We start from the raw sequence: 12740 nt of genomic DNA, 5'->3' as shown, positions 1-12740 counted from the left end.
TGAAGACGGTAAAACAACTAAAAGTCTTTAAAAGACAGAGGAGCAAAGTTCCGCATAAGGTCAACAAACAAAACAACGCAAAATAAAACACTATAAGGTGAGATGCAGGAAAAACCGTTTGTCAGGAAGTCTAGCAGTTAAAACGCAAGAATCGCGTCCGTTCAAGAAAGGACCTTTCTTTCTCCTGTAAACAGACAGATGAGCTGCTGATGCACTCGTCCCCAGCCTTTTCAATCAAAAAACCTTCAATAATCTCCCTTTCTATTCTACTCCTTGCGGTCGCCAGAAACTTGGTGTCTGAAAACATAGGTCGACAATCGTGACGGGGTTGGTTGCAATGTAGTGCCATGTGGCTCCCAGACTTGTTTTTTACGTTCAGGAAGTGTTCGCTTGCTCTGTCATTGAAGCAGCGTCCGGTCTGGCCGATGTATACTTTTCCACAAGTGAGGGGAATCTGGTAGACAACTGCGGATCGACATTCGGTGTACTGACGGGAATGTTTTACTGAGCAGTTCGCCCGCTTCTTCCGGTTTACCATCGGACACACTCTTGCCAACTTACATGGGGCAGAAAACACAACGTTCACATCGTACCTGGCTGCAACCTTCTTAACATTGTGCGATAGCTTATGGATATAAGGAATTACGGCAACACGTTTCCTTTCCCTGGGCTCTCTCCTTCCCTCTCCTAGCTTCATTTTCTGTAGTAAGGCTTCGCACAGGCCTGCTATGAGGAAAGGTGAGTAGCCAGCTAAAAGAAGGCGTTCAACCTGGTTATCAAAACTGTAATCAGCCATGTGCTCGCAACTTTTTGTTAGTGACGCATGAAGTGCGCTAGTTGCGACTGCCCGCTTGACAAGTTTGGAATGCGCACTGTCGAAGGGGAGTAAACCTTCCTTCGATCTAACGTTGTACGACCAACACACTCGCTTACCACTAAAAACCAGCAACAGATCTAAAAACTGGATCCTGTTCTCTTTTGGCATTTCCCACGTGAAGTTCATTCCACCAGAATAGTCCTTGAACACTCCGACGATGTCCCTGACGGCTTGTGGCATGTCAATAGCAGCAGCACTGTCTAACACTATGAGGAAATCGTCCACGTACCGATAGATCTTGATGATGTGCTTGTCATGTAGACGTTCTTGAACTGCCCGGTCCATGGTGGACAAGAAAATATCCGAGAGCACCGGGGCAACGGAGGAACCAATACAGATTCCCGATTTTTGTATCAGGAGCTGGTCTTTGTACGACACTACTGTGGATTGCAGGTAAAACTGAAGTAGGGTGATGAACCTGTCTTGACCTATTCCGGTTGCATTCTGAAAGCTGATGGCTCCGATCTCGTCTATCCTTTGGATAACAGCTGTGAAAAGTCCTTCATGGGGAATGGAGTAAAACTCACTTGTGGAAAAGTATACATCGGCCAGACCGTACGCTGCTTCAATGACAGAGCAAGCGAACACTTCCTGAACGTAAAAAACAAGTCTGGGAGCCACATGGCACTACATTGTAACCAACCCCGTCACGATTGTCGACCTATGTTTTCAGACACCAAGTTTCTGGCGACCGCAAGGAGTAGAATAGAAAGGGAGATTATTGAAGGTTTTTTGATTGAAAAGGCTGGGGACGAGTGCATCAGCAGCTCATCTGTCTGTTTACAGGAGAAAGAAAGGTCCTTTCTTGAACGGACGCGATTCTTGCGTTTTAACTGCTAGACTTCCTGACAAACGGTTTTTCCTGCATCTCACCTTATAGTGTTTTATTTTGCGTTGTTTTGTTTGTTGACCTTATGCGGAACTTTGCTCCTCTGTCTTTTAAAGACTTTTAGTTGTTTTACCGTCTTCATTGCTTGGCCGCTGGTGGTTCATGTTTTTGTTCTTTCTTTTAGTTTCCCTTTTTAACGATTGTTATTTTTACCGTGTTATTTGTTGGTGTCGGTTTCTTGTTTTCGCTTTTAGCCTGCTGACTGTGCCTATTACCTAGCAACTTTTACTTTTTTCATCGCCATTTTGCTCATGCTTTTCTCATGCTTTTACGCCTTCTCGCTCTCTTGAATGTTTTTTACGTAGCCCAAAGATTCCGCTTTGCTTTGAAGTACTCATTTTCTTGCCTATCTGAGCTGCAGTTGTCATTGGCTGTAGCTGGTCCATGCACATCTTTGTATCTGTTAGTCCCTTTATCATTAGCTTGGTAATGCTATATTTTTTTTATAGTGCATGCACGTTTTATGAGTTCTGTCGAGCTGTGTGATGACTCCCCAAACGTGTGAAGCGTTCCTTCGCTGTGTCCCGTGGCTGGCAGTGCATCACGTGGTCCAGGAAATAGTATAAATCTGTGCTGGTTTTTCACGCAATAAAGAGTTGGTAGTCAGCGCCCGTCCTGTGTTTTTCGTGTTCCTTGTGTCCTTGTTCCGTAGCGCTGTTGTGAATCTGTTTATTATGCTCAAGCAACGCTTTTTGTCGACAATGTCGTTTGATACGTCCCATAGAAATTCGCAATGGCTACGAATGTACTGAATTATTACGTTATAATGTTACTTAATTGAGAATTTCACGGAAGCATGCAGGAAGCTACTCGTAAAATTATTACGTGTGCTAAATCTTGAGCCATCGCAGTCGGCTGTAGCCTTTCGCTACGCGTACCCCTTTCTTTGAGATTGGTGTGGCCATGGTAGCCTCACGAGAAAACACCGAATTTCTTTACGTCACAGTTTGGGCAGAGGACGCAATCTTTCGAAGTACATTTCCTTGCAACTTTACCTTGTGTGTCCACACGCTCCGAAACGAAGGGGTAAATGGTGTATTTCCTGCATTCACCAGCAGTGATTGCGTGTGTTTACTGTCTCTTTGTCCTAAATGGCAACTGCTGGTAGGCTACCCTCTATTCCGTCAAGCGGTTGGATGTTCTCAGACCAAAAGAGTCAGCCATGAAGGCCACCATACCACTAGTGTCCTTTTCTGTGGCAACATATCTGCTAGAAAACGTAGCCCCTGTTGTATACCAATTTTTGACTTAGGAGAGCGGATACACCGTGAAAAGCCAAATTTGCTGCATCTTCGCTGATTCCTGTCACCGAAGAACCGCGGAGGCCCCAGGTACAGTCTTTGTCAAAACTTTAGAGCCCAGGGTGTTCACTTCTAAGCTTTATATGGGGACTAGAGGAGCATTCGTGGAAGTCTTACCCATTGCAGGAGGTAGTACCAGATATCTCACGTTCAGGAAATTTGGAGCGCTAGGGATTCATTAAGAACGACACAGTGTGGCTCAAAAGAAAACCCCCTGGGCTTCAAACTTTTGACAAAGGCTGTACCTTCGTGGTGAATAAAATTTGAGCGAACATTCGTTCCGTTGGGATGCTTAGTTAAGTTTTTCTCGCCGAATGTTGCTGAAAGTTTACTTTTGGTGTAAATTATTTTCTATTTGCCTTTTTTGTACTACATGAGATTTAACGCAGGCGCACTATAGACTTCTCATACAGGATTCTTTTCCCAAGAGAGAGAGAGAAAGTAATTTAAAGAAACGAAAGGTGGAGAGGTTCGCCGGCGGTAAAGCGACCTTGTGCTGCTGCATATCATGGTGATCGAGCAGGTGATTAACTTATGTCTGAATTTGCTTCCATTCAAGATGCTAATCTTTCAACTGCCTTGTGAGAAAGAAAAAAAAAGAGGATAACTGCTTGTTTGCAAAAACACACACGTGCACAAATAAGGCGCATGGAACGAACAGAAACAAATATATTCAAGCTTCTCACATGTCCAAGCTGGTGCTGCGAAAACGATTAGGGCTGCTGTGATCTTGATGCCTGCAAAAAGTAAACAGATATTGAAGACCACATTCACAATAAGTAGCATTGCGGAAAAATAACAGCATTTTAAAGTCCATGTCATGATAACCAGTTCAAGATAAATATCGGGGGAGGAGCCTGCAACTCCAGCTTGTTACACTAGATAAATTTTCCTCTCAGTCAAATCTCAGAAGAAGCGACTGCCAAAAATTGCATCTAAACTCACAACGACGGTCTTCAGTGAGCATGAAAAGCTTTGCTTGTTTTTGAAGAAATGGGTGCGGCAATTTCACGTCCGGGGAACTTCTCAGAAACACACACTGAAGCAACCTTCAAAGGACGCTGAGAACCATCTCACGGCACTGTACAGGAACTGCTTTCTGATGTATAGAGAAGGGGAGATCTGCCTATGAGATTCAAGGAAATAAAAGGTTTGGAGCTCCAACTTTGTACAGATGTACGCGGGAGCCCGCGGCCAACGAAAATACTTCTATGGTACGGAATGATAAGATGATACAATAAGGTACAGTATGGTAAGGTATAGTACATTATGGTAGGCAAGGTATGGTACCGCATGCTACGCTGCGGTATAATGCGGTACGGTACGCTAGTATGGTATGGTATGGTACAGTATAATTGACCCGGAACGCTACAGTTTGGTAGGGTATGGTACGGTATATATTGTACTCTGTGGCATGGTACGGCATGGTAAGGCACGGTATGGTAAGTCGGTATGTGAAGTATAGTCTCCGGCATATAGGCGATTAGAGAGGCGTAGAGAGCTCCGGACTAACATCCGACACCTAGGGTTCTTAAGCATAAACGGCAACTATTTGCGCGAACCATGCTTTACGCATGAGGTGGCGCTGCAGGAGCCGGGGAAAATTGATGAGTCGCGTTCATTTTCGTTCTACCATGCATTCAAATGTAACGGTACGAAAAGCCTTCGTCGCCGAGACTATATATCAGAAGGAGAAGGACACCTATCACTGAGCCTTGAGGAACACCTTATGATATTGGGAGTGAATTAGAGGCTTGGTAATTAACACAGCCAAACTGTTGTTCTATCCATTTAATCAATTTAGTTTTATCAAAATCAAGCAATCGCGAGAGACATTCAGGAAATAAAACAGGAGAAAACGGTGACCAACCAAAAACTAGCTTCGATAGATAAAAAGCTAGAAAAAATCGGTAAGATAGAAAAGCAGGTCGTGGAATGCATGGAACGAGTTGATAAACTTGAGAAAATTGTTGTATCCTTGACGAAAACAGTTGATGACCTAGATAACCGAAGCCGAAGGTATAATCTGATTATATATGGTATCCAGGAACAAGACGATGAGACCCCCCAAAGCTTGCAGGATACTGTTGAGAAAATTTTTGAAGAAAAGCTAGAAATCAAAACGGCAGGCTTTGAAAGGATCCATCGTCTCGGACGAAAGGAAGCATCTGACCGCTCAAAGTATAGGCCTGTTATCTTGAAATTACTTGACTACAGAGATAAAACTAACATACTGGGTAACTGCACTAAGCTGAAAAGAACTGAGTATTCAACTGGTGAACACTTTCCACCAGCTGTGCGAGGAGTTAGAAAAAAAAACTATGCGAACGAACAAGAGTAAGTCGCGATCAAAAAGATAAAGTCTACCCTAAATTCGATAAAATAAAAATAAACAAGCGTTTTTACTCGTGGGACGAAGAAAAAGGCGACATTATTGAAGTTGCAAAAAACGAAAGCAAGAACGACGTTCCAGCATGAGCAACTCGAAGCCGCCGACGCCTCTAACTGTTATCAATGTAAATGCGCGTAGCCTCTTAAACAAAGTTGAACAGCTATAGGCAATTTTGATCGCTCTAAACCAAGATATTGTTTGCATCATGGAAACGTGGCTGCACGCAGATTTCAAGAGCCATGAAATTGCTCCTGGCTACATCATGGTTCCTAAAGATGGAATAACTAGAGGTGGGGGAGTGGCTGTGCTTCTGAGGCAAGGCGCACGCTATTCACTAATGCCAGACGTTCCAGACGTAGAAGCAGTCTGGTGTAAGATTCAACTAAGTCAGAGCTCTGCCTACGTTGGCGCTGTGTACAGACCCCCAAACGCAGAGTCTACCTATCTTGAGCCGCCTCTCGAGTGTATGCTGAGGTACATGCTCGGAGGCGCTGTAATAATGGCAGGTGCTTTCAACCTTCCAGACGTAAATTGGAACTCTTTAAGCCCACGCAAACAAACAATCTTCTAGTAACCTTTTTATTCCCTTTGAATCTAATACAGGTTGTTTTTGAGGCTCCTCGTGTGCAGGGTACTTCAAGCTCTATTCTGGATCTTATTTTCTTAAGCGATCATTTTCTGAAAGAAAAGGTTGGCGTGAATATTTTTGGTGGTTTATCTCATCATAATATCGTTGCGTGCACACTATCATTCCCAGGCCAGTTTCCGCAGAGTGGTCCTACAAAGCGTGTACAGTCTAGCCCGTTTATAACGAAGCCACTTATAGCGAAATAGCGGTTATAAGGAAGGGATTTCAATTTCCCATTCCCATTTTTGCATTTTCAATACATTTTGGGTCCGGTTTTAACGAAGTAAATAAGAGCGCGTCAGCGGATATAACGAAGAGATTTAATACCAACCGAAAAATAATCTGCCAATCAACACATTTTTGCGTCCTTGAGGCGATTTTTTCCGCGAAAATAAGAGCAAAATTCGGCTGACGGCGTCCTTTCGTGGCGTCGTCTGCTCTCCTGCGGAGCGAAGGGTTCCTTCACTGCATCGCATGGCACGCCGGTCTCGTGTTGCGCCGTCCTTGAACGGCGTCACGGCGTAGAGCGGTAGAGCACGCCGCGCAGGGGAAAAATGCGGCCATCGCAGCAGCCATCGCAGCTGTTGACACGCTACGGATGTACAGCCTTTGTCAAAAGTTTGAAGCCCAGGGGCTTTTCTTTTGAGCCACACTGTGTCGTTCTTAATGGATCTCTAGCGCTCCAAATTTCCTGGACATAAGAAAATTTAGGTAGGACTTCCATGAACGCTCCTGGAGTTCCAATATAAAGCTTAGAAGTGAACCCCCTGGGCTCTAAACTTTTGACAAAGACTGTACCTCGGGAGTCCGGAGTTCGACCAGATCTTTGGTTCGCAGTTGGATGGTATGGAAGCCGCAATCCTGAAGTCCGCACTCGCGAAACGTGTTCAGGGGACGCTGAACGACTTCTTTCAGCGGCAATAAATCGGTATGCCGACGTTTGCATTTTTTTTTCGTAGTCCGCATATTTCGAAATAGCGGATATAGCGAAGTGATTTCCGATTCCCGCCGACTTCGTTATAACCGGGCTAGACTGTATATGCCTTTAACAAAGTTGACGATGCAGCTATCATGACGTACCTTGCACACGAGTACCTCGACTTTCACAACCTATGCACAGAAGGCTCCGCGGGCATCTATGAAATATGGCTTCTGTTGAAAAATATAATAATGCACTGCATGAGGCAGTTTGTCCCACTAACTAAAAAGACTACAAAAAAGCATAATCTATGGATAACTCGCGAAGTAATTCACCCAAAACGTAGAATTAAAAGGCTAAGAAAATCCAACAAATCAAGCCCGGTCTCAGACTATTGCCAAAAGGTTAATACAATGAACAAAGAACTGAAGGAAAAGACAAAAGAAGCAAAGCAGCACTTTTGTAAAACAACTCTTAGCAACTTTATCAAAGAATCGCCCTACAAATTCTGGCGCTATATTAATGACAAAGAAAACAGTGGAAACCATTTGCCTTCTCACGAAGAAAAAAAAACAGACGGTTGCGTTCAACACGTTTTTCCAGTCCGTATTTACACCAGACAACGGCATTGCGCATTCTTTTAGGCAAGAAAACAAAGAGCAATGTGGTGTGCTGAATGCCCCAGTCGTAACTGAAGAAGGAGTACTATCACTGTTGTTAAATCTAGATGATAAAAAGTGCAGCGGTCCGGACGAAACTCCAAATGTCTTCTTGAAACGTTATGCCGAATCCATGAGTAAGTACCTATGCCTTGTTTACAATAAGTCCATATCCGAGCGCTGCCTCCCAGCACAATGGAAAGTTGCAAAAATAATACCATTTCATAAATCTGGTGATAAGACTTGCCAGTCAAATTACAGGCCTGTTTCTCTTACGTGCACTTCCTATAAAGTTTTAGAACATATTACCCTAAAATCAATCAAAGAGTTCGTTGAATCAAATAACATTCTCCACCCCCAACAACATGGCTTCAGGCGCGGTCTGTGTACTGTTACACAACTTGTCGAGACAATACACGAGTTCGCAAGAGCAATTAACAACCAAATGCAAACAGATGTAATCTTCTTAGATTTCTCAAAGGCTTTTGACCGGGTCTGCCACGCCAAACTTCTTCAGAAACTAAATCATATATTAGGCGGTGGGCCAGTAGTCGAATGGATCACCAATTATTAAACCGACCGTCGCCAGTTCGTGCAACTCGGCGACCACGCTTCAGATACTGTCCCGGTCCTCTCTGGTGTACCACAGGGCTCTGTTCTAGTCCCAATTCTCTTCCTTCTCTTCATAAATGATATTGCAGACCAGGTAGAAGCGAAACTGAGGTTGTTCGCAGATGATTAGGTACTCTATAGAGAAATAAAAAGCCGAGAAGATCCAGTAAGCTTAAATAATGATTTTGGCAAGATAGCAGAATGGTGTTCGAAGTGGCAAATGGCTCTTAACTTAGACAAACCTGTTTCGATTACTATAAAGAAAAAGAGATTCAAACATAGCATCCTTTACGGCTATAGTGGCATTACACTCAAGACAGTCACCAAGTACAAATACTTAGGCATCATTATATCAGACAATCTAGGGTGGACAGCTCACCTAGATCACGTAACGAACAAAGCGATGCGTAAGCTCATGTTTCTGAAACGAGCCCTGCGATATTCTACGAAAGAAGTCAAGCTTTTGGCGTATACTATCATACGTCCAATACTAGAATAGGCAAACGTCGCCTGGTTCCCGTGCACGCAAGATAACATTACTACGATTGAGGCTATCCAGCGAAAAAGTGTGCGCTTTATCTGCAACAGATATAGGCGCACCGATTCTCCGAAGCAGATGCTATCTGAGACTGGGCTTGATACGCTAGCTAGTCGTGCTACGCTCCACCGTCTGAAGTTTCTGTACATGATTTTGCATAACTAACTTAAAGTAGATTCTGCTACATACATTACCTTGAACACTTCCTGAGAAACGCGTCACAAAAAGGAACTCACCATACAAGAATACTTCTGTGCTAATAATACCTTTATGTTCTCTTTTTTTCCGCGAGCTGTGCGGGAGTGGAACCCCCTTGATGTCTTAGTGATTGTACAGCCAACTACTGAAAAATTTTGGCGCTAGCTTGCAAAAGTGTATTGTCAAAGAACAAACTGTGATTTTTTTATTTTTTTACTTCTAACATTTTTGTGGGTTTTCCATGTATTTGTATTTCAATGTATTTATTTTTATTTCTCGTCACCATTTATGAAGTGAAAAAGTGATGATCATTCATACGTTATTTTTGTATTGACCTTTTCCAATGCCCCGTCCGATTGTCCCCATGATTTTCACTGTCCTTTTTGCACAGTTGAAATTGTGTTTATGCCTGGTCGACTGCGGACAAAATCCACTCGTGAAAAAATCTCAAAAATGCATTGGCAGTATTAATAAATACATAAACAAATAAATAAATAAAACATTAGGGTTCATATTTAGCAGGGAAAATTTTAGGAGCAAGCGTCGACATTGCAAGAGCACAACGAGCGCATCGCGCTGGTGCTGGGCTGCATGCACCAGCTATCCTTGATCTTAATTCTATAAAATGCCTTCGTTTAGGGCGCCTCGGACACCTCGCGGACCGAGAAGGCGTCCGGCTTCACCCTCAGATTTCTTCGGCCGTTGCGGCGTTTCCATAACCCCGGAATGTGAAGGTGCTTCACCGCTTCCTAGGGCTGTGCTGATATTTACACGCCTTTGTCGCTCGCTTTGCTGACGTAGCCACCCGCTCACGTGCGTACTCCAGAAAGATCGTCCCTACGAGTGGAAACTTGAGTAGGACTCGTCATTCTGTCAATTGAAATTGCTCTTAACGTCTCATTCTATTCTCTGGCACCTCCGTCCGTCTGCACCAACGAGGTCTATTCAGGCGCAAGTGGTGTTGGCATCAATGCTGTGCTCGTCCAGCGCTGTTATGCGTGAGAACATGTCTCTGCTTACGCCTTTCCACCTCTAATTAAGTAAGGCTGAATGCAACTACACCACTGCCAAGCAAGAATGCCTCGCCCTTATTTTTGTCGCGTAGCGGTTTCGCTCTTCCGTGCACAGGCAGGCTTACAGGATCATAACCGACCGCCATGGGCTATGTGGCAACACAATATTTATCTTGCAAGGGTGGAAGAGCGGGCTAGTTGGTAGTTCATCTTGAGGAAAAACACAGCGCACTCTGTTGCTCCACAATAAAATAATCAGTTGAAGTCAGCGCTGTATCGTCTTGCCTTTCTTTGTCCGTGTCTTAAGAGTGCGCTGTGTTTTTCCTCAATATTTATGATCCGTCTCGTCGTGTTGCTCGCTAGGCCCTGCGCCTACAAGAATACGAGTATGGCTACCTCATCTCGTAAAAGTCTGGTCACTGACATGCTGACTTCAATTGCCACTCCCGGCTACCACTTGCTTAAACATGATATGATGCCCCTGATTTCGACCATTATATCGCTTGTATGTCACCGGGTTTCCTGATGTTTACGCCTTCCACACGGACCAACACAAGAACCGTCACCTCGAGCAAGTCGTTTGTGCAGATTTGGCACATTGTGCATTTGTGCATTGTGCATTTGTGCAGATTTGGCACATGGAACCCCTTTTCGAAATGACTACATCGACAGGTAGCGCATGCATCTTTAGAAGGTGGCGAGTGCATTGTAAAGGGTCAACAGCATCACATTAAGTTCATGAAGGCCGTCAGGTGGACGAAACGCCGTTGTCTCTTTGTCCGCGGAATGCATTGGGATTTGCTAATATCCTGATTGGAGGGTAACTGAAAAGAAGTACGAGGCCGACAAAGCAGTCGATCGCATCGTCGATACCAGGAATGGGATATGCCTCTTTTTTATGATGGTATTCAGATATTGGTAATAAGCGCGAAAACGCCATGATCTGTGCTTCTTCCGGATCTGAATCGCTGGAGCAGCTCAGGGACTCGACGACTATTGGATAACATTGTTGCTTAACATCTCCAAAAGAAGTATGAAGCCGACAAAGGCAGGCGATCCATCGTCGATACCAGGAATGGGATATGCCTCTTTCTTATGATGGTATTCAGATGTTGATTATAAGCGCGAAAACGCCATGATCTGTACTTCTTCCGGATTTGAATCACTGGAGCAGCTCAGGGACCTGACGACTATTGGATAACATTGTTGCTTAACATCTCCTCTTGTACATTGATTACCTTGCGTTGAATAGTACGGCAAAACAGCGCTAACGGACGGGACGGAAGAAGAGACAAACACATGCGCTGATCGCATGTGTTTGACTCTTCTTCCGTCCCGTCCGTCAGCGCTGTTTTGCCGTACCATTCAACATGAACCAACCAGCCCGACTCAGCCCTCTCCTTGAATTACCTTGCGTTCAGACGGCGACACTCGGTAGCGATTTTGCCGGATCGGATGTGAGGCGACAGTGTGAACCCTGCGCAGGGTCCGGGACGAGGGAACTGAATATGGGTCCCCAGACTGGGAAAAGTGAAGAACGGAGGAGTGTTGGAGAATGATGGTCAATAGAGCACGACGCTCATGCATGGAGAGGGAGTTGTCAATCATGCGAATTAATTAATTCATCGAGGAGCACTGGCACAGGCACGTCCAAGGAATTTGTAACCAAGCCAACGGATATTGGCGCAGTCGGAGCTGCATGTCACAAGCTTTTAGCCTTGAGGCAGAAGGGTAGATTTAATTGAAAAGTTTACTGTGGACACAAACACCTGTGGTGACCTGTGGTGAGGTTATTGTGGTGACCCGTGGTGAGGCATTGATGAGGTTATTCTTTTAATGGAAAACTTCAGTTTATTGTCAGGAGCTCGAATCAATCTTTCTAAGAGTTGCGGTCTCTGGTTTGGTATGTGGGGAACGACATCTGCCGAATATGCTGGTATAAATTGTACACGTACTCCACCAAGGCACCTTGGCGTTACAATGAGTGCCTATAAGCACAGCGCACATTACTGAACGACCGCTCGCCAACTCTTCAGCCCAATGCTCAGACTTTTGTGCTCCATGGTCTCTCTGGTTTTGGCAGGGCGACAGCATGTAATGTGTTTTTCGCCGCTAAAATTTATTATGTACTGCATGTTATTCATTGCATAAGACTTTATATCTAGCGTTTCCACAAAGTTTTCTTTCTCAACTTGACTGAGGGATTCTTTTGAATCAATGATGAATGATAGCTTTTTCCGTCCTGTAAGCGCGGGCGGCATCGGTTTAGTACATCGTATGAAGGTTCGATCCTGGCCTCGTCGGCGCATTTCGGTAGAGGCGATAGGCTAGAGCCCTGTGAAATGCGCGATGCCAGTCCAGGTTAAGGAACCTAATGTGGCCGAAATATCCGAAGAACTGACTACGGCGTCCCTCATAGCATGAGTCGCTCTGGGACGGTAACCCCATGAACCTAAACCCGAAAAATAGAATAAGTACAGAAGAGTTTTAAGCAAGCTAGAGAAATAAAAGGTTTTCATTAAGCAAGTACACTTCGAATTCGGTCTATGAATATAGATGGATAGATGACAGTAAGAAGCTCCGGGAAAGGTCGTTCCATTCGCTGGCAGTCCGTGAGAATAATTACGGAGAAACTGTAGCTGCGTGGGTGAGAGGACGTGATACTTGCTGTAGATGGCCAGTGGGAAGGAAGATATGCGGTGGGGTGCGCAAAT

The 12740-nt window shown here is 44.6% G+C and overlaps 1 protein-coding gene across 4 annotated transcripts in view; it reads right to left on the bottom strand.

Annotated features, from left to right (window-relative positions):
- The window catches only part of LOC149360648 (tryptase-like), a 58231-nt gene that overhangs the window by 41389 nt on the left and 4102 nt on the right, over nucleotides 1–12740 (bottom strand). For all 4 annotated transcript variants that reach the window (XR_016288339.1, XM_089569354.1, XM_089569352.1 and 1 more), the window contains exon 2: nucleotides 3754–3804. Coding sequence is in view for 3 of the 4 variants with exons in the window: in XM_089569354.1 (XP_089425480.1) it covers nucleotides 3754–3804 (51 nt within the window). In the remaining variant the exon portion in view is untranslated. The remainder of the gene's footprint in view (nucleotides 1–3753; nucleotides 3805–12740) is intronic.

Source organism: Amblyomma mixtum, chromosome 2 (assembly GCF_055824585.1).
Source record: "Amblyomma mixtum isolate Tamu chromosome 2, ASM5582458v1, whole genome shotgun sequence".
In the NCBI taxonomy this organism is placed as follows: domain Eukaryota; kingdom Metazoa; phylum Arthropoda; class Arachnida; order Ixodida; family Ixodidae; genus Amblyomma; species Amblyomma mixtum.
Note: the sequence above shows the minus strand (reverse complement) of the source record. Positions and strands in the feature narration are given on the sequence as shown.